The 26,667-nt window shown below is 41.5% G+C and overlaps 1 protein-coding gene across 1 annotated transcript in view; it reads left to right on the forward strand.

Moving 5' to 3' along the window:
* The first annotated feature begins 232 nt into the window (after window positions 1–232).
* LARS2 (leucyl-tRNA synthetase 2, mitochondrial) overlaps window positions 233–26,667 on the forward strand; it is a 71,849-nt gene continuing 45,414 nt past the window's right edge. The window contains exons 1-7 of the mRNA XM_054992144.1: window positions 233–321; window positions 4,258–4,510; window positions 7,692–7,820; window positions 17,862–17,953; window positions 18,627–18,687; window positions 19,680–19,769; window positions 21,977–22,120. Coding sequence (XP_054848119.1) covers window positions 4,277–4,510; window positions 7,692–7,820; window positions 17,862–17,953; window positions 18,627–18,687; window positions 19,680–19,769; window positions 21,977–22,120 — 750 coding nt within the window. The 5' untranslated portion in view covers window positions 233–321; window positions 4,258–4,276. The remainder of the gene's footprint in view (window positions 322–4,257; window positions 4,511–7,691; window positions 7,821–17,861; window positions 17,954–18,626; window positions 18,688–19,679; window positions 19,770–21,976; window positions 22,121–26,667) is intronic.

Genomic DNA, 26,667 nt, shown 5'->3' on the forward strand with positions numbered 1-26,667 from the left:
TAAACTGGTTTCTAACAGCGTTGACCAGCACAGCAGACGAGAAGCGACACAGAGCGGAGGAAGAAGAAAGACACCGCAGCCCCCTTAGCCCCCCTCAACAGAGGCTTTGCTGCAGCCTTTCAAACCGCCCGCGCTGCCTCCCTCTGCTGTTGGGCGGCTTCCTCGGCCTCCCGCTCTCTTGGCTGTATCGGGCTGTGAGCCTGCGCAGACCCGGCTTTGGTTACGGATTTGTGTGGAGGAGGAGGAGACAGAAACAAAATGGCGATGCCCATTCGGTTAGCCGGGAATAGGGAATAAAGGGTATTTTGCCCTTTTGTGCAGGTAACGCTTCTCCCGCCTCTCTGTTCTTTTGGTCCATTACAGTCGCTGTTTGCTTACCGCGCGTTGTTTTCCTTCTCCCTTTTGCAGAAGTAGCAAAGAAAACGTGTACAGGCTTGCAGGCTTGCTTGGGAGTAAGCTCCCTTGAACTCAGCGGGGTTGCCTTCTCGCGTAGGATCGGACTGCAGACGGTTTAGATTTTTCACTTTCAGTGTAGGCCTGCCTGTAATCCGGGTTCTAGGCAGGTCTGAATATGATCCAGGGTTCAGCTCCGGGAACCTGATTTCCGGTGTCAAGGTTTATGGGTCACCACGAGAGTAGGCGAAGCAATCATAAGGAGAACGTATATGCTGAGCAAGGCAGTGACTTTATGCACAACCCTGAGAGTCGGTCAGTTCGCTCAAGATACCTTGGGAGAGAAAGGATAAAAAATAGCCCAAAGCTTTTTTTGTTTCATGGATTAGATTTTCAGAGTCATAGATCCAGAGGGGTTAGCTATGATAGTCTGTAATTGCAAAACAGTAAAAAGTCCAGCAGCACCTTTAAGACTAACCAACTTTATTGAGGCATAAGCTTTCGAGAACCACAGCTCTCTTCATCTGCTGCATCTCATGAAGAGAGCTATGGTTCTTGAAAGCGTATGCCTCAATAAAGTTGGTTAGTCTTAAAGGTGCTACTGGACTCTTTAGTTTTCCAAAGGCAAGGAGTTTTTGACAGGGAGGAGCAGATTTGTTCTGAGGTAGTTTAGAACTAGTCTACACGTGAGGTAGAAAGTAAGATCAAGTGAAAGATCTTACATTTGTTCTCCCATTGTGGATACACATGCACTGCTAGGGAAACAGAGTACACTTTAATATAAGACCACACCGAAAGTAAGTCACTTTAGTGTCCCTGTTTAAGATGTCTTGTGTAGAGACAGAAGGTAGATTCCTGAGGGGATGGAATGAACAGTAATGTTAATAAGTGCAGGGATGAAATGATATTTTAAATTTTTTTATCCAGCATTGGTGCCCTTTAGCAGGAGTGGGTAAAATTCAGATCCAGATGATTTTAAACAGATCCTCATGAATTTGTAGGATTTTTAGATTGAAACAAAATCAAATGACCATCATATTGTACATCATGTCTTAGGTTATAGGCAGCACCAAAACACGTATTCCCTGTTCCATGGCATTGCCCCAGCACAAAAATGTGGTTCCAAGGCATGGATCCTCTGAATTTTTACATGGGGTTACCCAAAATTCACCATACAATTACATATGATGCCCATTACCACAGACTGACGCGCAAAAATCATGTACCTACTGCTTCATGGGGCTGCCATATATAGCCCAAAATGTAGTTCCAAGGCACAGATCCTCATATACAATGTGACAGTATTTTTATTTTGTTTCAAGAGAAAAATCATATGGGCTGTATATTTCTAGATCTGTGTTTTTTTATGGTTCAGTCAGTGGACCTGGCTGTGATATGTGGTTTGATATTGGATTTGTGGGTGTTCTATTTTTAAAAAACTATAGGATCTGTCAGGATCCGTGTTTTACTTTTTCCCTCTTTAGCAAGCTTCTTTACAAGAAGTCTGCTTTTTACCCTGGCTGCAGGTACTGCTGCTGTTTCTACCAGGGCTCACACAGAGCAGAAAGCAGCGCTCTAAATATTTTAATTTTTTTTAATCTGGGTGCCAAGTAATGAAAAGACATCCCTATCTCCCTTTCCCCATCCTATATTTTAGTGTGTTTTTTGTCAAACAAAAAAATGACTGGCAAAAGCTGATAAAAAATAACTCCCAATCAATATTTATTCAGTACGAGCTTTTGTGATACAGAACTCCAAATAAGGGCACTCCATCTTACAAAAGCTCATGTTGGAATAAATGTTTTTAGACTTTAAGGTGCCACAAGACTTGTGTCACATTCTGAAGTTTAAAAACTTTCTCCTACCTCATTACTTTGCTTATTTGTAACCCAAGGGGGGTTGGAGCCTCTGACCTCTTTTATCAGGCTTCCCAGCAAGCATTACCTTTGGTTTGTTCATTCTCATCCATTTAACCATGGCAAGAAGTGAGCTCTGAGTCACAAAAAATTATGTTGGGATAACTTTTGTTAGTTTTCAGGGTGTCCCTGGACTTTTTTTTAAAAAAACCTGCAGCCTGTGGGTCCTATTGTCTGATAAAAATTAGGAATTCTGGATGTGGCTTGAGTTGCAGTGGTTGAAGAAGAGATGTGGGTGTAACATCTGGTGTGTGCAGGGCAGGTAATGTTAACCTAGCAGAAGATTAGTGTGTTAGGTGTTGTTTTGTGAATGAAGGGGGTGAGGATGCTCTGGTCTGTATGTCTTATATCAGATGAGAACTTTCTGTAGATATTTTTATATAGTCCAGATGCAGGTGAGAGCAGGTTCCTAGACTTGCTTGTTTCTTGTTCAGACTCAGGTGAAAACTAGTATCTGGACTTATGTTTATTGTTTGTGTGTGCATGTTTGTGTGTCTCACCTGCAGGTTGGGGACATCTGTTTGAGGCAGGGGTAAATGGGTAGGTGGTGGTACCACAGTCAATAGGGTATGGGGTAAGGGAATATGGTGGTAGAAGAAGAACATGCCAGGTAAAGGGAGAGGGACAACAGACATTTGTGGACTATTGCCCCTTCTGGTTCTTCCGGTCAGAGTAATGCAGGTGAACATATCAGCAAACTGCTGGGCTATAAAAGCCTGCTGTTAAGTGCTAGGCTGGTTAGAGATTAAACAGTAACCATCCAGTATTTAATTCTGGATGTGAGGGCTAATCGGAGGTGCATCACTGAAACCTGGTTGGGGAGAGGGGTAGGGCAAAGATGAAGATCTTTGATTTGGCTGGTGTACACACACACGCACTCACACTCACTCACTCACACTCACTCTCTAAAGTTTATTTTTAATGTCTTAAACTTTTCTCCAACTTGAGAGCCCTAATTGGGCAGAAAAGTGGGATAAAGTGTTTTAAATAAATAAATATGTCCGCATGGAATAAAACTCCCTGCAAGTGTAAAACGAGTGCCTCATAGATTGTAAAAAAGTGCATCATTCTCCCGATGGTGCTATTTCTTTTATTTGCAGGAAGATTTTTATTTTACATACATTGGAAACACTGGGAAATGGCTGCTTCCTGAACTCTGAAGAGGTTGCAGTTTTCTCAGGAAAACTGAGAGGTTGCCTCATATCTACATGCGTGAACCAGGCTGCAGTTCAGCCTGGTCCATGCGTGTAGCAATACGATCTTTCTGATCTTGTAGCTCAGCATTTTGTATGTATGTTTCTCTCACAAGACATGCACGTAGGTCCCTTTGTGTTCTCTAGAGCAGTGCCAAAACATCCCTTATTTTAACATTTTTTCTAGCACGAGCAAATCCAGTCACAGTTAAGCCTCTATACAAATACACCTGCACAATAGTTTTCATGTTCATTTATTATGTTATTAATTTGAAAATGTATCTGCTGCCTTTCTGATAGAAATTTGCACAGGGGATGTTGCACAATAAAATGAAAATACATAGACTATGATTTAGTAAAGCAGCAAAATACAGTTGAGTGTATTTCTCAGCAGAAGAATAAAAATTCTAAATACAGACTTCAAAGCTAGAAGTTTTCACATCGTTCTTTACTCAGACCAGTCGTATTTGGGAAAAATTTCTAGAAAGTAGATCTCACATTAGAAAAGATGCTTGACTTTGCCTTCATCAGCTCACTGTCCCAAATAGATAGGATAGAGATGAGCATCCCCGAAAATCTTTGTGTAGACAGGCTTCCAAAGAAATGCAGATTGCAGGCTGTTTATATTCCTTCTGTCCTCTTTTAATGGAAACAGTTCACTATTACAAACTAATATTATTTTCTTAAAGAATTTCATAATTGTTATTGGTAAAGAGTGCTGCCGATTAACGTGATGTTAATTTTTTTTTAAACAGAACTACCATTTGCTGCAGAATGTGGCTCATCTGCCATCGATTCCTTGCTTGTCCCTCATGTTGGCGAAGCCAATGTAATGGAGCACAGGGCCTAGTTACATGGCAGAAGAGGCTAGTTCCAGGAGGCATCCGATTTATTTATAGCGATACGGGAAAATGGGGAAAAAAATATAACCTCGAGACTAGGAAGAGAGTGGAAAGTTGGTGGCATGCAAGAATAAAGGAACGGTATGACACACCTGCAGGAATAGATGTAAGTATGATACCAGCATTGAAAACATACACAGCTCTCTTTTTTTCTCTCTCTGCTAGCTCTCCTGGAAGCATCAACATTGTACAGTGTTTCTCAGACTTTGTGCCTGCCCTGAATTTCTAGGTTCTTATGCTTTCTCACCCTGACATTTTTGGGAACGTTTGCTCAGCTTCTAAACCATCCTTCCCATGCCAGTTGTTGTCTCCTCTCCCTGTCTCTTACATCCTTTCCTGATCTGAAGTAAGCTGGTCCACAGATATCAGGACTAGTATACCTGATACTCCCTTCAGTGAGACCAGTGGATTATGATCTACACCTTTGGGAAATCCTGCACTGTGACTAGTTATGGGCGTATTGTCAATTAGTTGTGTGGTGTTATTTGAAACCCCTTCTCCCTGCTCTGTTTGGTGTACCCCACCACCTGTTTCAGAACTACTGATACATAACCACTGATACATAACCACTGATACATAAATATAAATATGTACATGAACATACACAAACTCACGTGCGTTCATGACCAAGGTACTTGACGTGCTGGTGATTTTGACTGAGATTCTTGGACAGATGTTGCATGCTTCCTGGAAATTATTATTAATTGTTATACCTCTGAGCTGATTCCATGATTTGCTGGGATTTTTCTCTAGCAATGTGTGTGGTCCTGTAGTCAGAATATGAAAGCAATGAAGAATTACAGAAGGCCTCCTCTAAGTTGCCAGTGGTTTTTTTCTGGCAGTTCCTGTGACTTTAACAGCTGCAAGGCAAGCAGAAATTCCCTAGGTGGAGCTTTTCTTGCTGTTGTATTTATATGCAGGGAAAAAACTTCGTGTGCTAGATTTCTGCTTTTCACAGGAACCCTACCAGAAAAACTATTGACATCCTATATGATATTTTCTTCAAAGAAGGGGGCAGTAGGTAGAGCTTCAGGAGCTATGGATTTGGACGACAAATCTGTATTGGCACTGTGTGTGTGTGTGTGTGTGTGTGTGTGTGTGTGGATGTTTATATTGATATGACTGTTAGAACAGTTGTTTGCACACTGATTCATACTTAGTCATCAAGTCAGGAAAACAACTTGTCAGGCTTTAACAGACATGGGGGAAAAGTGAGTTTCTGAGTTCTGAGTTTATGATGGCATGGTGAAAAAGCTCAGGTAGGCTTGCGTGCAAATGATGTGTGGAACAGTCTCCAAGCCACTTGAGTATCTGCTTGCATGGGTGAAGCTGGGCTGAAAGAAAAGTGGAGCAGATGGCGTGTCTCAGAGTATTTTCACTCTAATCTAGTCATCCATCCTATAGGGCACTCTGGCGAGCTTCTTACTTCCCACCAGCCCACAAACCAAGCCCAGATGGGGCATCCCCGGGATCAAGCCTGAGCCCTGACCGCCCCCAAGCCTCTGCTGGTCTGAGGGAGGGCTGACCTTGCCCGAGCCTAGTTACAGGGCCCAAAGCAGCTTTCCTCCACGTTATTTTCATCATAACCTTGTGTGAGTAGGTTAAGCTCAAGAGTGTGCAACTGACCCAAAGTCATCCAGCAAGATACCATGGCAAAGTGGGGATTCAAACCTGGGTTGCCCAGATCCTAGTCCAACACGTGACCACTACCTCATATGTTCAAGGGCACATTGCCTTTTCAGATGTAAAACTGGGTTTGAGCTTACTTACCACTGCTAAATTGGCAATAGCAGCAAAATGGGAAAGAACTTCCCAAGGGTGAATAGTTCTATTATGTGATTAACTAAATTAACATATTTCCAAAGGACCTGGAGAAAACATTATCAGAGGGCAGAAAGAAATAATTTTCAGTGTTCAGGTAAATTTATTGAGCTTTGGAATTATTTATAATGTTTTGTAATAATAAGAGAGAAAGTGTTTCCTTATGTCTTTTAATATCTCTGTATTCCTTTCAGTAGTTGGGAGCTTGAAATGCGTACTGTGTTATATCGTTTGTTTGTGTGTGTGTGTGTGTGTGTGTGTGTGTGTGTGTGTGTGTGTGTGTGTGTGTGTGTGTGTGTGAGAGAGAGAGAGAGAGAGAGAGAGAGAGAGAGAGATGTGCCATCAAGTCGTCTCTGACCTATGGCGATCCTATGAAGGAAAGACCTCCAAAACTTCCTGTCATTGACAGACTTGCTCAGAGCCTGCAAACAGGAGGATGTGGCTTCTTTTATTGAGTCAAGCCATCTTGTTTTAGGTCTTGTTCTTTTCCTAGTGCCTTCAACTTTTCCAAGCATTATTGACTTTTCCAGAGAATCTCGTCTTCTCACGATGTGACCAAAGTACAATAGCTCAGTTTCGTCATTTTAGCTTCTAAGGAGAATTCTGGCTTGATTTGATCTAGTACCCACTTATTTGTCTTTTGGGCTGTCCATGGTATCCACAAAACTCTCCTCCAGCACCACATTTCACATGAATCAGTGTTCTTCTTGTCAGCTTTCTTCACTGTCCAACTTTCACATCTATACATAGCAATGGCGAATACCATAGTTTGGATTATCTTGATCTTGGTTCCCAGAGAGACATCTTTATCTTTAAGGATCTTTTCTAGCTCCCTCACAGCTGCTCTTCCAAGTCTCACTCTTCTTCTGATTTCTTCATTGCAGTCTCCCTTTTGTGTTATATCTTATGTTTGTATTTTGTGTTATATTTTGAAAATCTAATAAAAATAAAATGTTCATCATTAAAAATTATGTCACAAAGTGACTGAAGAGACTTGCAGAACTATAGCAGAAGTCTTGGAAAGATAAGCAATCTAAGTTTTAAATAGGGCTGTTGACTGATTAAATAAATTCATTTGCATATTACTACATATAAGTGCTTTTTTCTGATAGTGATGAAAACAGTGTAATAAACTCGTTTGAGGAAAGGGTTGTATTTGATATTTTCTTGGGCTTTCTCTATTATACTTGACCCAAAGTAACCTCAAAAAGTAAGCAGGTAAACAACTGTCAATCCCAGTTGTTAAATTTACAGGTCTACTTTTAAAATAAGTAATATATATAAAAAGAAAACTTCAGTGTAACTTTTAAAAAATATGAAATGTGTTAAATTTTTGTTAAATTGCTTTTTTAAAAAAGTTGCATCCTACAAATTGTAATCTGGGACTCCTGTTTTGTTTTACTGCTGCAGACAGACAAAAGGCTACCCATCTAGAACTTACAGCATTTTTGTTCTTGTTTGTTTAGAAATCAAGACCAAAGTTTTACGTCCTGTCAATGTTTCCATACCCTTCTGGGAAGCTTCACATGGGCCATGTTCGCGTCTACACCATCAGTGACACCATTGCACGGTTTCAGAAGATGAGGGGATTGCAGGTATCCAGTGCGGGACTGTCGTACTAGCATTTGTTCAGAAGTTGCTTTGGGTACATGAAAAGGGGCAGTGATGGTTTCTACTGCTTTGGAGAACAGAAGGAAAAAAATTAGGGATGTGATGAAATTAATACAAAGTTGTTGTGAGGCCCTAAACCAGATTCAAGGGGATGCTCTTCTGGTCAGCCATCTTGTTGAACTATTCTGTGCCCCTTCTTCTTCTTCAGGCTCACTTTCCCTCTCTGTTATTCCCATCCACTACCCTTTATTTTACTATGGATAGCATACTTACACTGCAGTATTAAGTAGTATTACTCCAATCTAAGCCCATTCCCATTCCCAGCTCAGTTTCTGTTGATATCAACATTGTTCTCACAACAAGGATTGTTTAGGCTAACAACGCATGTGTAAGATAGCAGTCGTGGCTGTTAAGCAGTAATTCACAGAGCTTAGACTGGAATAATTCTGCATAGGAATGTATGTTGTTCTCATATTGGTCATTGTGGGCATATAACAAGCACTTTTTCCTGTAAACATCTGATGGGGAGGGGGATTTGTGCACTGTGGAGGCTTGCAACTCTTTCCAACTTGCAGATTTCACAATTTTCTGCGGGACTAACACAGTTACAAATGACCTCAGAAGGAAAAGAAAAAAGATGGTTAAAAATTAAAATGTGCCTGACTAGAATTCCTGTTAAAAATGTGCAGTGAGCTTTTGAGGCATTGTGCTTCTTTGCTCACAATTCTGTCACCAGATACACCTACGTACCAGTCAGGTCTTCTCATCAATATTATTTCTAGCACCTTCAATTTACAATTGAGGGAGGGAGTATAGGGCATTTTCTACAAGGAGACAGGTTTGTGTAGTTTCCATGTTGCCACTGTGGCTGCCAATACAGAGGTCTCTGCCAATTCAAGTGTCTCTGAATTACCAACGTTCATTTTTTTTAAAAAAATTAAGTTTCTGTACTCGCTCATTGTGGAGATATAGATATATATCTATATAGATACCTCTCTCTCGATACATATATATATATAAATGAGTTTCTCACTCCTACAACAGATATCCACGATTTGCTGTCATCTTTCCCAAAACTTTGCAGCAAAGCAAATTTAGGAAAGATCCAGCAAAAGCCATAGAAACTATGGGAGCTGCTCAAATGTACCGTGATGCTGTGGGGAAGAAGGAAAAACCACTTCGCAAGATTGTCAAACGCAGGGCAAATAACCCATGTGGAAACAGCCTAGAACATTCTTTTTCCTTTCAGGTTGGACTTCTGTGGCAGGGATGTTTCCTTCTTGGAGCACTGGAGACATTGTAGATTATCTGTACTTGGTCTTCCCTCTGCTGGAGCGCATACCTGTCCGTATGGAAAGGTAGAGGAAGACACAACAGAACTGGCAAAACTCCTAATCCTTCCCACTCTATGATCCTAAGATACTATAATTTTGGTATAGTAACTTAGCTTACAAGACTTTTTCACTTAGCTGTGGATGGAGCAAACTGTTTTGAAACGTGCGGATATGAAAAATGTGAGCCATTTGTATATTTCAGAATTTGGCAGTTGTAAGAAAGTTATGGTTAGGCATGCTTCTTTTGCACATGGTTGGTTGGAAAGCATTCTTGCTGTGGTGATTGATTGGTCCTGTTGTCTGGAACTGGGCTGTTAAGTGAACATAGGAATGCAAGAACAGCCCTGCTGGGTCAGATTGATGGTCCATCTAGTCCAGTGACCTGCAATGGCCAGTACGTAATGGGAAACAGATATTTTTGCAAGGATATATTAATGTTTTCTGTACAGGAAGGTGCAAGGCAAGTGAAAGATAGATTTTCTTACTTTAATTTCTGCATCATTGGAAAGATGCGGTGAGGTCCAGGAGTGAAGCATGGTGTTTCAGATGCTGAGGCACTGGTGGGAGTATCCATATGCTGGCTTCTAAATTATTATTCCCTCCCCCCCTTTATAAATTAGGAGATGCCCTATACAGATTTGTGATTCTAGCATTAACATTTAGTTGTTTCTTTCCTTAACATTCCTCTAGTTCTATTTGCATTTATTCACCTTGAATATGGTGTTATCTTTTAAAACTGGCCCATTACAAGTTCAGGGAAGTGCAATTTATAGAACCTTTAACATCCATTTGCAGTCCCAAGCCAAGAAAGAATGGATATGAAATGATCTTTTTCTAATGTACTTTGAAGGTTACATTACTCTCCATGGTAACAGATAAATACATCGGCTTCAGAGATTAATCTATGGATAATTGACAATGGACTTGAAATGATTTTTTTCCAAATGTATTTTGCATAATGTGTTTGTCTCTATAGTAACCATTAAGTACATCTGCTCCATATATTAATGAATGAGTAATGTTTCTTCTTACACTGACGTTCGTGGGACTTAACTTCGAATATAGAGAGTATGAGTTAGATCCAGAGTAAATTCTCCACTAACAGAAGGGATGGGGGTCATTTCCACCAATTCCTTCTTCTTGCTGCATACCCATGATTTGCCTGTTCCCAAGGGTCCCCTGTACCCCAGGAGCAGCATTTTGGAGATATCAGTAGACTACAGTGTGGGTGGGAGGGGAGGAACCTTCCATTCCTCTAACAGAAGTGCTTTGCCTGAATAGAAAAGTTAATCTGGATCTAACCTTCAGACAGTTCACAAATTTGAGGCTTTGCTCAAAACTCAGCCATTTTTTGGTTGCTGTTGACCATGTGCTTAGGGAAACTTGAAGGAAGGGAATTTTCTCTGGTCTTGCACTGGGTTTTTCTGGGAGCAGTGAGTTGTCTGTGTGCACAAGCAGCTCAGGAGAGAAGATTTTTGTGCTGAACGTATGAGATATGAGTAGCTGTGCTTGCCAGAAGATGGAATGATGTTTGCAAGCAAGGGTTCCTGATTATAGGACTGCATGGATTTTGAGGTTGGCTGTTCATTGACTGCAGTGCTATTGTATAAAGCATGGTTGTTGTTGTAGGCTCTAGTATGTCTTTGGAATGATCTTGAGTCTGATTAAGGAGTGAATGAAGAGAGTTTATTCAGGAACTACAACATTGACAGAAATGAGAGAAACAAAATAGATACTAACTACCTCAGTAAAAGGGAGGAGGGAACTTCCAGGGAGAAGCAGGAAATAGCTTAAGAATACCAATCTGGAGACATGCAAGAAGGACAGAAGAGAGGAGGAAAGAAGGATCCCACTCTGCCAGCTATCTAACTGCCCTGCTGCCCCTTGCAGGTATTCTGTGTCTTCTGCTTTCTCTGTACACAAGACGTATTTCCAGCAGTTACTAGGTTGGATCCAGACTAAATTGGCAATTCTCATTGATTTCCCTTCAGCAGACCTCGATCATGTCACTCCTTAAGGCCCTCTGTCCCCCCAAAGCGGCGTTTCATGGAGATCAGTGGGCTGCAGTGTGTGAGGAGAGGCAGGAAAGTTTTATTCTGCCAATGGAAAATGTAGTCTGGGGCCAACCAATTATTTAATACATTTTTTATCCCACCTTTCTTCCAAAGAGATGGGGGTAGCATATATCACTATCCTCACAACAATTCTGTGTGGTAGGTCAGGCTGAAGGACAGTGCTCAGCCTGAGACCACCCAGCAAGTTTCACAGCAGATTGGGGATCTGAACCAGGACTCCCAGATCCTCTAACCACTGCAGCACATTAGCTCTCACATAAATTGATGAAATGGGAGGGAACACGGCGTCAGTAGTTGATATCAGCCCCAAAGCATCTTACTGTTGCATGTTGAAATATCATATGTAGTGAGTGGTGATAATTCCACATTGGATTAAACCCAGGTCCTCAACCACCGCAGTTGCTGTCCAGACATCTTTAAGTAATGTAATTATTCACTTCTATATAGAAGAATGTTCGTAGAAAAGGTTATCTCTGATAGAGAATGGTTTTACAGCAGTAGCCATATTAGTCTGAGCAGCAAAAAGTAAACAGGGGTCCTCTGGCATGAAGACTAACAAGGCTTCGTTCTGGTATGAGTTACCATGGGCTAGAGCTGACTTCGTCAGATGCATCTAGTGGGTCTTCACTTTTTGCTTTTCACAACCCCACAAGTGTGTGTCTGCCTAGAGCGGACCCACTGAACACATTTGAGAAAATGAACTATGGTCCATGAAAGCTTACACTGGAATGAAAACTCGCTTGCCTGTATGGCGCCGCAAGACTCTTGTTTGTTTCGGCATGTCGTCTTAGTATTTCCCATTGGAATATGTAAGCAATGTCTGGAAACAGCTGGAGAAAGAATGCTGGCCATCCAATAAAACTAAAAATAAATGTCATTGAGAGAAATGATATGCCTGTATTGAGTATATATATATGCCTTTAGTAGCCCTTGTCAGTTCAGATTTGGTGTAGCATGGTTAATAAGACCATGAGCTATGATTTAGGCAGTTGGTAGTTTGGGCTAAGTGACCTTAGGCAAGCACTCTCTCTTAGCCTCTGCCCCCCCCCATCTGCAATATGGGGATAAGAATTCTTACAAGTAAGTTGACAAGGATTGTAACAACATGTCCATAGATGCTTCTTTGGGTAGCTGTTCTAATAAATGAGTTCTTACCGTGGTGGCGGTAGAGAATTCTAGGTAATTATAAAATTGTGAATTATTATCTGGCAAGCATGTAGAATTTGCAGACGTTAGGAGGAATGCTTTACCTAACTCAGTCTCTTAAGGTATGCAAATATAGTCTATATCTATTTTGCATAATTTATACAGTTTGCAAAATTACATTTTCTAGTTTTCATTAAAATTGATTTCTGTTAAAAAGACTTTTCATTGCTCCATCTTCACATTCTCTTCTGACCCTTTACATCAAGGACATTATTATAGAATTTCATTTAGATGTCAAACTAATGTGCCATCAGCATATTCTTCTGTCTTTGCAAGCTGCTTGTTTCTGCAGTCATTGACAACAGAAACATGCAGAATTACAAAGACAGAAGAATATGCTCCAGAATCTCTTTGCTTGGCAGTCCCAGGGTTCACTTTCCAGAAGAAGGAATTCTGGGGCTTTTGTATCTGGAAACATTTTCTGAAGCTCTCCTCCCTTTTGATGATGACCTTTTGCTGCTAATGTAGTAGTGAAGGAAAAGCTCTTCAGGAGCACTTCTTGCTTTTTATATTTCAAAGTTAAGCCACTGAAAACAAATGCTGGGACTGGGCCCTGACACAAACTTCAGCTTTCTCATCGCTTGCTTCCCAGTCATCTATATTTAGGGGCAAACATCTAGCAATTCAACCAAACAAAACCAAAATTCCTTTTTGGACACTGCTGGTCATAGCTTCAGAAGAAAAGAAAAAGCATTCTGCTTCTTTTGAATGCAGAATTGTGACTATGGGTATGCACAGGAAAGAAATTTGGTTCTGCTATTCTACTAGAATAGTAGTATACATGAAAATGCTCTAGAAAAAAGGGAAAATGTCACTACAAATTCCTCTCCAAGTTCTATATAGCACAAGATAAAGTTGAAAAGTCCTCCATTACTGAGTTGATAATTGTCTATTTTATTTCTCTTCTTTCTGTTTCGCTTTTTTCCCTCAATTTTTAAATTTTTTTCTTTTTTTCTTTTATCATATATGTTTTCCTTTTTCTATTCCCTTATGTAACTCTGAACATTTATGTTTGCAGTTTAGATGGTGTTTATGTTGTGTTATAATTATTTAACAATGGAAAAATAAATTAAAAAGGGAAGAATTTTGGTACATTCCATTCAGTAATATTGAATTGAAAAAAAATCAGTATTCCCCAAATACTGAATTGATTCTTTAGTTCGATTCAGTATTACTGAGCAAATTCGGTAAAATTTGGCCTTTGTTTCCTATGGGAAACTCAATTTGGGTTATTTCCGGTGGCCTGTGAGGGTAATTGTTTTACTGAATTTCACCAGATTTGCAGGGGACCCATTCTTGACTGTCCTCTAAAGACCTCCCATATTTCAGTGAGTTTGGACCCCAGGGGGCCATTTTATGCCCCCTCAAAAGGTGCCGTAGCCACTCCATTTGTTCCTATTGTCCGGGGGGGCGGGTTGAGACCAAGCTGACTCCCACTGCAGAAACACATGGTGCAAGGCTGCCATGGCCAGAGGCAAACATATGCACAGGGCAAGGATGCCAAAACCAAGGTGCACTTCCAAAAGTTGAAGCCCAAACTGACACCCGCCCCAAAAACCCCAAAGCCACCTGAGCAGGCTGACCAGCTTCTCTCCATTATTCCCAATGATGAGAACTTTTACAAGTTCTTTCCCAGGTGCACATACGCATAGGGCAAGGATGCCACAGCCAAGACACGCTTCCAAATGCAAGCTCATCCCTAGGGAAGTCCAACAGAACTAAATTGACCCTCCCCCAAACCCCAGCGCCCCCTGAGCAGGCTGACCAGCCACTCTCCATTGTTCCCTATGATGACCAATATCGCATAAGAGAATCACATAAACAAAACTGAAGCAAGGGACAGTCTTGCAACTAGAAGCAGACTGAAACAAGGGAATAGAGTTCCCCCAGAACCACAATGAAGCAAGAGTACCAACTTCACACCCAAGAATCACATCCATTCCACCCAAACCAAACTGAAGCAAGGGATATTCTTGTAACTTAGCCCAACAAAACCAGTGTCATTCACAGCAACCAGGTACTGAGTTCAGCCAGTGGGGGGAATATCACAGAACAGACCTAAGCAGAAGAAAATCTACAGTTAACACCAAGCCAAGCTTCTATGCCAACAGAAAACAGAAACACCAATTAAACGTCTATAAAGAAAGATCAGCTCCAATAACAGGGAAAAACACGCCCCCCCCCCCCCCCGCCCCAGAAAACCAGCAATAATTGAGAGCCAGTTTGGCGTAGTGGTTAAGAGCATGGGACTCTAATATGGAGAAACAGGTTTGATTCCCCGCTGGGTGACCTTGGATCAGTCAGAGCTCTCCAGAGCTCTCAGCCCCACCCACCTCACAGGGTGTTTTGTTGTGGGGATAATAATAGCATACTTTGTAAACTGCTCTGAGTGGGCATTAAGTTGTCTTGAAGGGTGGTATATAAATTAAATATTGTTAATATTGCCACAAAACACCTGCAAAAGGGGAAAACACAGACCCTCCCCAAGAGCAAGTGAATCTAATAAGCAGGAACAAAATACCCCAACAACAGAATAAAAAAGAACCCCCCTCCAAAAAAAGAACAGCAAAATAACCACTGTAATAAGTAAAAGTCAAAACGAAGCACACCCCTCACACAAAAGCCAAACAAAACTGCATCCCCCACACAGCAAAAAAAAACATTTAAAATGCAAAAAAACAAACAAACCCTTTTCCCTTCCCCACCCCGTATCCCTCCCAGAGACCAGGCCAACCCCCTCCCCCAAAGAGAGAAAAGACCCAGTGAGTCTGCGACTCTCAAACCAGGCAGTAGCAGAAGTCCTCCAGGTGCAGCAGATCCCAGCAGGCAGCAGCAGGAATTTGCTGGGCAGCAGGATCCAGTCACAGTCCACGTCAAGTCCAAAGCAGGCCAAGCCCAGGCCTTACCACAGAGAGAGAGAGTCTACAGCCAGCAGCAGTCAGTGTCTCAGATCTTTCCAGAGAGCCAGAGGACATAAAATGGAGGCTGCTCTGATGCAAGGCTACATATATTAACTCCTTGCAGGGTAGTTTTAAAAAGCCACTCTCCTAGAGAATCCTATTGGCGAGAGAAGGAGAGCTTCTGCAAGGTTCAGCCACTCACTCACCCTCACTTCTTCTTTCCCCCTTGGTGAAAACCCATAGCTAACTCAAGCTTGGAGTGATCTCCTACTCTGAGGTAAAATTCTTCCCCCAAAGCATATGAAGCTATTACTGGTCTGGGAAGCCTTTAGTAGCATCGTTGTGTATGTAGCTTCAATTTTCTTTATTGTCCTACCCTTAACATATAGGTGTAATGTTACCCAGCCAAGTCTAAGTAGAGGGAAGATTTCCCTTAAAAATAATTGGCACATGAGGCTTATGGAGTTTTAAAAGGAAACAGGTTTATTTACAGGGAGATTGGATGGGTAGGAATGTAGACAGGTTCTTAAAAACTGAACCAAATAAGAGGGTTTTGCACAGGTTACTTTACTGGTGTGAGGCACAAACCACTTGGTATGGTTTATTAAGTTGCTGACTTGGATGAGAGAGGTTGGTGTTATCAGATTAAGTACTTTAAAGTAAGTTCTTTATTCCTTCACAAGTTAGGTACTCCAATTTTGCACACACACAGCATGTCTTCCCTTTTACTTCAGACCTCAGGGTACTCCACTGAGTCAAACCCCTTTTCAGATACTGGGCAGGAGTTACAGTTATATAACTAGGGGTGTGCGGTTCGAAAATCCAATTCAGGAAAAATTCCCAAATCGGACCCGATCCGTAAATCCCGAATCAAAGCTTTCCAAAGCATTCGGAGTGCCTCAGAAAGCTTCTGGGCTCAGTTTAAAGGGCCCCGCCGCTGCTTGCAAGCAGTGGCGTGACCCTTTAAAAACCATCCAAACAGCCCCCCACCCCCACTTACTTTGGCCCCGTGGTCGGCGGTGGCTCCGGCCCTCCCCACTGCCCGCCGGACCGTGGAGTGGCAGAGGAGGCGGTGCGGTAGGAGGTGTTGCGGTGGCAGAGGAGCTAGCTGGCTCTAGGCCACTGCCACCATGTGATGCCACTGCTGCCGCCGCCATCGAGCACCGCTGCCGCCACCGTGGCCGCCTCCAAGTGACGCTACTACCGCAACCGAGCAACGGCGAGCAGCGGCGATGACGCAGTGGTGGCCTGCCACCACTCAGCTGATCCCCCTCCCCCTCTCCCTCCAGCGCAAGGTAAGTGGGTGGGGGGTGGAGGGGTTGCCCTGGGAGGTGGGGGTGGAAGGGTTGCCCCAGGGGGGTGGGGGTGGGGGTGGGGGAGTCGCTTTAGTATGCTCCGAATGTTTATGGAGCATACTGAAGCGAGTAAAATGCCAAGCCGCTTCAGAATTATGGTATTCCTGATTTTTTTACCCGCTTTGGGTAAACTCAAAGCAGGAAACCTGAATCGACCTGCCCCTGCACACCCCTAGAGGAGACTACTTTCTACCCACTTCCTTGGCCCATTACAAGTTCCCAGATCGCTTGTGTCTCAGCAAAACTTAGTGTGGTCTGTCTCACTTTAGTACAAGAACTAAAAGTGTTTCAAAACTTGAATTTTTTTCTATAAGAGTACACTTTTCCCTTTCTCGCTCACACAGAGGACTCTCTGACCGACCCTCTCTGGTCAGATGCCAGGCTCCAGCTCCCTACTCTTTAGTTTGTTCCAACTGTCAACCTTCGTTCTGTTAGCTCATCATTCTAATACCAACTGCCATTTCAGACTAGCCACAGAAAAGGGAAGGGACATGTCAATCATCCTCCCCTTCTTGCTGCTGTTTCAAGCTTCCATCCATCTCCCACTGGATGCAGTACCCAGCAGTCCCAGCATTTTGGGAGGAGAATTTTACCTCAGAAGAAGAAAGTCAGCCCAAGCTTGAGTTAACCAAGGGTTTACGACACCCCTTCCTTCTGCCTCTGCCAACTCCCTTCTCCCCTCTCCATCTGGTAAAAAGAGGCGGGAAACTGGTAGTTTTTTTGCTGTTCCTTAGCAAAGGAACAGTCCAGCTGCTATTATCAAAGTTTACTGAATTAACCTGACTTAATTTGGTAAGCTTGAGTACGGGAATACTACATCTGATTCAGTACTCCCTTTTGAGTTCAGTAATATCGAATTTCACTGAATCTGGTAAAATTCAGGATTGTTATAGGAATACCAACCCAAATTGCACATCCCTAATTGTGACTTCCTTTTTGTGCACACAGTCTGGAACTTATCCAAAATATGACAAAAATTCTTCTGAGTTGTGCTTAAAGCCAAATTGTTTGTAGCAGTTTGGGTGATTTTGTGAAAGAGTGGAAAATGTCGACTTGTGAAAGTCACTTCATTATTTTAAGCCCTGAAGGTGTCATTAAATCTGTTCTGGAAAGTGACAGAAGATGACATTTCCTTTGAAAATAATTGTGTTACAGGTGATCAATCCAATGGGATGGGATGCATTTGGATTACCTGCAGAGAATGCGGCAATCGAGCATGGATCACACCCAGCAAACTGGACACAAAGGTGTTTGTTTTTGTGACTATTCAAGACGGTTGACAGTGCTGTAGCAAGAAATAGTGCTTTGATTGTTCCTCCTTACCTTTATCATTTTGGTTTCCCTTCATTCCATGGAGGATTGCATATTTATTTATTGTTGGTTTATTGTAACTGCATCTTACTTCAGCCCTAGGTTTGGGCACATTTCCCCTATTTAAGTACATATTGCTGTATGCTTTCTCCTAGACTGGGATAGTACCAGAGGCAATCCTAAGCAGAGTGACATCCTAAATCCTTTGAATTCAATGAGCTTAGAAGGGTATAACTTTGCTTAGAATTATACTATACAGCAATTAAATATTGTGCCTTGCAGAACCACCCCAAATACATACAAATTTACAGATCTTACTCTTTCCCTTTTGCAAACCAGAAATAAAAAAATTAAATTAAAGATGGTGTCACTGATGTGTTGACAAAGTTACATGATTTGCAATACTTTGTAGTCCAGAGTAGCAATCTTGAAAATAATTGATGCAATATGAATGAGAGATAGAGTAGCCTGACAGATGGTAGGAGCTAATGTGGACACAGCAAGGGCAGCTCAGGTCAGAAGCTTCAGGGTGAATGGAGCATTGGGCACCAGTAATTCTTTGGGGTATTAAATTCCCTTAACTAAAAGGGATTTTATTTTGTCTTGCAGTAATATTCAACATATGAGAAAGCAGCTTGATGCACTAAACTTGTCTTTTAGCTGGGATCGGGTAAGCCTTTTTTTTTTTAATGGCAATAGTGCATTGCTCTTCTAGAAACAATTCTTTGCGCAATATCTATAGAAGTGTAAGCATTTAAGTATTTCAGGTTGTTAAAAATCATGAAATGTGCCTATGAAATAACTTGAAAATGTTGGGTTTGGTCCAAAGATCTCATCATTTATGCAGAAGGCATGTTTTGCTCACAGAAGAGGTGTTTTTTTACCCTTCAGAATATTGTACGAGCAAACTCGATCCAAAGGCAATACTGTGAATTCATAGCCTCTGCCCAGATGGATGCATGGGATTTGCTGCAAAAGCTCTCTACTACAGCACTGCACCCTCGGACAAAACCACGCACGAGTGTTTATAGAACAATGCTAGTAGCATTTTTCTTTCTGCTGACGATTCTCTGAATCCAGATTCTTTTTTTAAAAGATGGCTTTTGAGATGGCAAAAGAAATTACTGCATACCTTGTCATAATCTTTTCTGTGTTACTCGTAAAAAGAGAGCTTTGATTTTCTTTCCCTTGGACTACAAACCTTTTGTCTGCTTTTGTGTGTGGTCAGAGTAACGCTTTAATGCTCACAGCATATCTCAAAGACTCTCTTATTACCTGGAGATGTTAATTAATGAAACTCTTAATTTGAAAGAATGTTGCCTGCCACAGTCCTTTACAACAAGCCTGATAAGGTTACCTTGCTCCAAGGGTTGTGCCATTTCTGAGTGAATACAGATGCTGAGCAGCAAATGTCATGCAAATACATTGAAAACTGTAAAACAATCTGTGAAATGACCTATCATGTGAAATGAATGAGCATGAATCCACCTAAACCTGTGACAGTTTTTAAACAAGAAGTCCCCTCCCTGCACCCCACTTGTCTACGTGATACTATTTGATTATCTATCACATTTCTTTTAAATGGGGAGAATTCAAGAGTGTTTATAATGAGTGACTTGTGTTTTGCAGTCCCAACATTACTACTGTTTTTGCTCTTTACAGGAAATAACCACTTGTTTTCCAGATTACTATAAGTGGACACAGTACCTTTTTATCAAACTTTATGAAGCTGGATTAATTTACCAAAATGAGGTGAGTTCAATTCTGTCTTGATAAATTACAGAGACACTTTTAAAAATCTTATAACCTTCATGCAACAGCTTTCAGATTTGCTGAAAGGGAGAATGCTATGTGTGAGATACAACCTGTGTGAGGAAGAGTGAACGGAGGGAGCAAATGTGCATGTTTCGTTCTACATTACATGACTATAAAGGTATATGAAGATGTGCCAAGTTTAGTTATTTGGAAGAAAATCTTTACCATCAAAGAAAGTGTTGTGGACTGTCTGACAAATATTTATCCTCTATGGGACTTTCTGATATACCAAATACATAATCTATACATTTTAGCAAAACTGATGCCATTTGCATTTAATATGAATTTTTAGACTTGACATTTATAATAGGCTATAGAAAAGATCTGCCTGATACGTCCTTGGGTGAAGAAGTCAAGGTGGAACTTGCTGCCTAAAGACATTTTTCAGTCTGTCTGGGATCACTTAGTAAGGGAACCAGCAAGACCTTCATAAGCCTGACAGTTTCTCTTTAGAGTCCCACAGCAGACTGCTGTTTCTTGAAAGAGACAATGTTGAAGGGATGAAGTTCAGAGAGAATAGAAGGGATAAGGTGGTGAAAAAGACAGTCAGCTAGGGGTTCAGTAAGCATTTTGTTTTCAGCTGCAGAGGCTCAGCTCTGCAACATTTGATAAGGTAATTTTTAGATGAGCAGTATTTTGCTAACAAGTCACTCAGTGCCGCATTTAACATATTTTGCATATTTCTTCTATTTTTAAAAATGGTGTGATCACTCTTGATTATAATTTTAACTATCTTGTATCACATGTCTGTGTCTGCTTTGCTCTGAAAATTACAGCTTGGATCCAAGTCCCCCTCTTCCCCATTTGTACGCTTCCTCTTGTGCACGGGTGGCTGCAAACCCCTTCTCTCTGGCTGCAGCCCCCTGTGTCCCCTGAAAAAGTGGTGGGCAATTGAATTATTCTCTAGAACAATGTCCAGTCCTGGAGCAATAATCTATAGCTGGGGAAATATCAGCAATGTATATATACCATATATGTAGATATAAACCATATATGCGTGAACGAAGCTTTACTCCACACAAGCGTAGATATGCATCCAAGCCAGTGCAAAATTTAACTGTGTTGCAAAGTGGCATGTACAAAAAGTGCATGAAAGATAACTGTAGTTTACTCCTCCTATGACAAATCCCTGTTATAATGTATGGTACTATCAAGAAGTGGTCCAAATTACATGGTTGTGTTCAGGGCTTTTTTTCTGGGGAAAGAGGTGGTGGAACTCAGTGGGTTGCCCTTGGAGAAAAGGGTCACATGGCTGGTGGCCCCGCCCCCTGATCTCCAGACTGAGGGGAGTTTAGATTGCTGAACGGCGCGGAGGGCAATCTAAACTCCCCTCTGTCTGGAGATCAGGGGGCAGAGCCACCAGCCATGTGACCATTTTCAAGAGGTTCCCCCTGAAAAAAGCCCTGGTTGTGTTACCCATGAACAATTAAACAATGCCCAAAAGTCTGTGCATTGTCAAGCAGCATTAGATTTTCTTCTTTGTACTGTGAATGTGTTAAATTCGAGTGGTCCCAAAACATTTGAACTGTGATTCACTAAAGCGCATGCTGGAATAAATGTTGTTAATCTTTAAGGTGCCACTGGACTTCTATTTTCTTCTCTGATGGCATTGATGCACAGAATTGTGAGAATCTTAAAATTGGGCTCACCTCACTTATCCTGATGTGGCTGACAGTCATGTGGTTTCCCCCAAACCATCAAATAATCTACCCTTTTGTCTTAAATCAGCCCAGTGCTAATAAAAGGCTCTGGAATTAGCTGTAGGTTTGTCTTCTAAGAACGTCAGGAGAGTCCTGGTAAGTCAGTTCAAAGGTCCATCTGGGGCAGCATCCTGTTTACAGCAGTGGCCAGCCGACAAGCGAAGCATGAAGTCAAGTGCCCTCCCCTGTTGTCAGACTCTGGTCTTCGAGGGCATACTGTATCTGAATACTGAGTTTCTATTTAGCTGTCATGGCAAAGGCTGGAACTATACAGCATCACTTCATATAGAAGTACCAGAGCCTGCTAGGAGTTTTAAAACTCTTATCTGAAGAACCATACAGCTAGTTCTGCACGTCTAATTTGTATCAGACATTGCCTCTGCACTTTAATGGCGTGCACGCTAACTCCAGCCCTCTCCCTTTTTTGATCCTTGCATCATTTAGGCCATGGTTAATTGGGACCCCGTGGACCAGACTGTTCTCGCTAATGAACAGGTGGATGAAAATGGCTGTTCGTGGCGCTCGGGAGCAAAAGTGGAAAGGAAGTATCTCAGACAGTGGTTTATCAAAACATCCGTTTATGCAAAGGTACGAATATAAATGATTTTGAACAATGGGGCCTACTCTACAAAGATGTTTCTAAATCTTTGCAAGTTTGTACTTGGTATGTGTGGTGCATAAATATTTTAAGAAAATAGTTTTTAACATACTATTTTCGTTTCCTGTTTCTTTTCCTTTATGACAACTTGGGAAAGATTTAAGGTTGCAGGTCTACAAGGCAATGCTTTATGAAAGGCAGTGTGATGTAGTGGCTAGACTAGGAGTCCCCATTCTACTGTGGAAGCTTGCCAGATAACACTGGGCAAGCCACATACTGAAAGCACTTTGTGAGGCTAAAATGGGGGAGGGAAGAATGTTGTGCAAGCCACTTTTGGTCTCCATCAGGAAAACAGTGAATTAAAATTGAAGTTAATTAATTAAAATTTGTTCAGCGTAACTTGTTCCTTAGCAAGTGTTTTAAATTCTGTCAAGTAACAACATCTGACAAGTATCTTTTTTTCCTATAGTTTCTTCCTTGCTTTCTTTTAGTGACTTTCATCAGCCGTGTGATAGGGCCGCTATAATCAAACACTGTACCGCCAAGAACATGACCTCTGTCGTTTCCCATACTTCTGTCTAGAACAACTAGCCTATAAATAAGTGAGAACAGAGTAGCTAGATAAAGGCCACGTGAACCGGAGGGAAGCAAGCTGGATATGACATTGAAAGCTTGAACTCGGTTATGTGTCTTTTGGTTAGTCCTAATAAAAGGTATTATGTATTTGTTTGTTTGTTTAGGTTTTGGATTTAACTTTCGAGGGCATCATTCATCACTGTTTTTGCTCTTGATTGTACATACGGGTAAATTTAGGGAAGGGCTGTGGCTCAGTGGTAGAGCGTCTGCTTGGCCTGCAGAAGGTCCCAGGTTCAATCTCTGGCGTTTCCAGTTAAAAGGACCAGAATGATGTGGACGTCTTTACCTGAGACTTCAGAGAGCCGCAACTAGTCTGAATGAACAGAGCTGACCTTGATGGACCAATGGTCTGATTCATTATAAGGCAGCTTCATATGTTCAAATTAAATTGCAAAGAACATCATAAAAATTATGTAGTTGGGAAATAATATCTTTCTGATTCAGAAACTAGACAATATCTTAGTACTGGGCTCCGGGGGCAGTATCTATTTCACCCCAATTGCCGTAGCCCAGTCGCTAGGTGTGTCGGGGAGGGGGGGGTGGATATCTGCTGTGGAAAAAAAGTAGAGCTTAACCTACTCTTTCAGAAGCTTGCTCACTTCATTTAATGTAGTGGCATCATTGACTAACACATTGGCTTTAGCACATCAGATGATTTTCAGAAGGATCCATAAAGTATCTCACTCCTCTAAAGGGCTTTATTAATGCCCCCCCACACACACACACACACACTTGGCACAGTTTTCCCTATTTCAAACAATACCGAATGCCTCCATTGTAACAGCTTTGCATCTTCCTCCCTTGTGATTCATGATCCTTTAGGGCTCCCCACAGAACGGGTAGCTGGACATGCTCCAGACAGGGCATGTTGGTCACAGAATACCTTTTTTAGTCCTCTATCTCCACCAGATATCTGCTTGGTACACAATTTTACAAACTTACTCTTCAGTTTTTGGAAAATTCTCTCATTCTAACAGTGGGGGGAAATCTTTTTAAAGAAACAGATTTTTTTCTCATCAAAAATCTTTCAAATATTAATGATGTATCTTAAGAGTGGAATTAGTTCGTTTCCATAGTTACTTGGTAACGTATGCAGATTCCTTGAAAAGGTTCCTACTTAGCATTAGTAGTTCCTGTTTAGTTATTTTTGTGTGTTATGGATATTTTGTGTAGAAATCTAAGGGTGGCTTTTTCCCCCTTGCAAATTCTACTGGAATTCTAAGGAAACGCCTGTTCTCCAGATACTCCTATATGCATCCGCTTTATTCTCTTATCCTAACACACTAAAAGACTGAGAGAGCCTTCTTGGCTGTACATTTGCCATTGTTGTCATTGACTGATGGCAAGACACTATTCTAGAGTGAGTGACCCCCCCCCTTCTCTATAGGTCATTACTTCAGCAACCAAATAAGACAAAAATGAACTGGAGACCTTTTTCCTGGAAGAGAGAGGCATGTTGCATACAGAAAGCTAGTACCTTAGCTTCATGATGCTTAGGTTAGAATAGAGACGTTTATTTGAAATAATTCCATTAATCCTGCTGCTGATTTAACGATCCCAGCATTAGCACCTTAGGAACTGGTAGCAAGCAAATTTGAGCACCTGGAAAAAGAAATAAGATTTTAAGATAAAAATTTATATCAAATGTAGATTGATGGTGACCTTGGAAGTATGTATGAAAGGATAATTGCCAGAAGCATCTTTCTAGTCCATTATAGACAATCATTTTATGATGCAATAAATGTGCAGATATGGCCAACTATACCCTGACATGGATAGCCCAGGCAATCCCAGTCTCATTGGATTTCAGAAGCTAAGCAGGGTCAGCCTTGGTTAATAATTGGATGGGAGACCTCTAAAGAAGACCAGAGTTGCAGAGGCAGGCAATGGCAAATGACCTCTGTTAGTCTCTTGCCTTGGAAACCCTGGCCAGGGCAAGGGGGGCGGGGTGTCACCATGTCAGCTATGATTTGACAGCACTTTCCATCATCATGGCCGACTAGTCGCACAGAATTTATAAACTGCTGGTTTTCTTCTAAAACTTAAGAACAGCTCTTGATGTTTAAAACTAACACGTTCACAATAATGAAACGACTGCCATAAACATTATTTGAACCCCGGTGGTGTTTTTGTAGAAGTACGGTGGGAAACGTTTGGAAGATTGAGTCCTCTGTTCTGAAGTTAGTAGCATTTGGATCCAAGCACTCTTGTTTTCCTTCTGTTGTAAAATTCATGGTGGATTGTGTTGGGTTCCCAGAAGGCGTCCCTCTAGGCACGGTCCAGACTTGCTTAACTTCAGCAGGGTTGCTGATTCACGTGCACTCCATCCACAGCCGTTCCCTCCTTAGTTTTTATTTATTTATTTTTATCTCATACGGCTTTTTCTCACAGCAACCAACCTAAACATTAAGTACAGGAGCTACAATTAATGCGCCACCAAGGGCACTGGAGTATGCTCATTGTCAGCTCTTTTTTCCTTTCCGTTTACAAATTGGAATCACGCTTTGCTATTAGGCCTGAAAATGTTTACAAGTATGGTGTGTAACCCTATCTGGCCCATTCCTTCTGTTTCTGCATGAGTGACTTAGGAGAGCCTGCTCAGAGAACAGGTGTCCCTCTCTGCCCCAGAAGTGATCGGGTTAGTCAATCAGAACTGATGCAGATGTGCAGCAGAACTGCTCTCCCCCATCCTGCAGGAGGGATCCCTTTGCATTTGATGCTGCTGGTGTAGATCGTGTCTTGCTACCAGATCAAGTGCAAAGAGAACAGTGTAATCCAGCAACCTGCAAGACAGTGAATTTTTCCTGTTAATGGATAAGAGCATAACCGAATCTAACAAAAAATGGGAAATGGGGGCTCTTCTTTGCCTGCAGAATGGAAAATGTATTCTTATAATTTCCCTGTTCTATAGAATTTTTGCAGGTTTTTCTATTCTTGCCTTCCTTCTGATCGTCCAGCGCAGCATCCATCTTTTTTTTAAATAGGCAAATATTCAAAAGCCCCTTTTTAAGATTTTGCAGGTTCTGGAACACTTATTTTTCTCTCTCTGAGGTGTTATGAGCTCTGCTTCCCAAACTCTTATGACCCGCTATAGTATAGAATAAGCTGTTGTCTCTGTTATGAACAGAATAAGAAAAACTAAATGTCAGAGCAGCCAATAAAACTGGATTCTTCAGACTGAATACCAAAATAATGTCCCTAAATTTTGAAGTAAAAAATTATTAGGTGGTGAAATGATCGTTAATAATCTATCAAAAATAATAGCTTTGACAAATAACATCATTATCTTCTCCATTGCTGTTGGCCTGAATCTTTATTTTTGTGGAGTCAGATCGATACGATACAGTTTAAACATTATAGTGACAATTCTAGATACGCTCCTGAGAAACCCACTGCAATAAATAGATTTAATGAATAACATTACGTTTATTGTTGGTGCCTGTGTGTCTTTATTTAATGTGTCTCATTTAATAGGCGAGTTTGGAGCTGGAAGTACAAAGTACTATATAACATTTGTAGCTTTCTGTAAGTGGTACACTTCTCTACTTTGAAGAAGAAATAGAGGAGCCTTTATTTATTTTATTTTTATTTGTTTTAGATACTGGAGATGCAGAGGTTTGGTTTTGAGTTCCCCCCCCCCCCACCTTTTGCATCTACAATCATTTCTGCTGCAATTTTCAGTATACAAAATCTGCTGAAAGCCAGCCTGGTTGAGTAGTTAGGGTTCCTGACTGGAAACTGGGAGACCAGATTTCGAATCCCCACTCTGCCATGGAAGACTCACTGGTCACTTTGAGCCAGTGACATTCTCTCTGCCTAACGTACCTCACAAGATTGTTGTTGTGAGAGTAAAATAGAGGCGAGAAGAACAATCCTGCAAGTCACTTTGGGGCCCCACTAA

This window comes from Eublepharis macularius, chromosome 11, assembly GCF_028583425.1.
Source record: "Eublepharis macularius isolate TG4126 chromosome 11, MPM_Emac_v1.0, whole genome shotgun sequence".
Classification (NCBI taxonomy): Eukaryota; Metazoa; Chordata; class Lepidosauria; order Squamata; family Eublepharidae; genus Eublepharis; species Eublepharis macularius.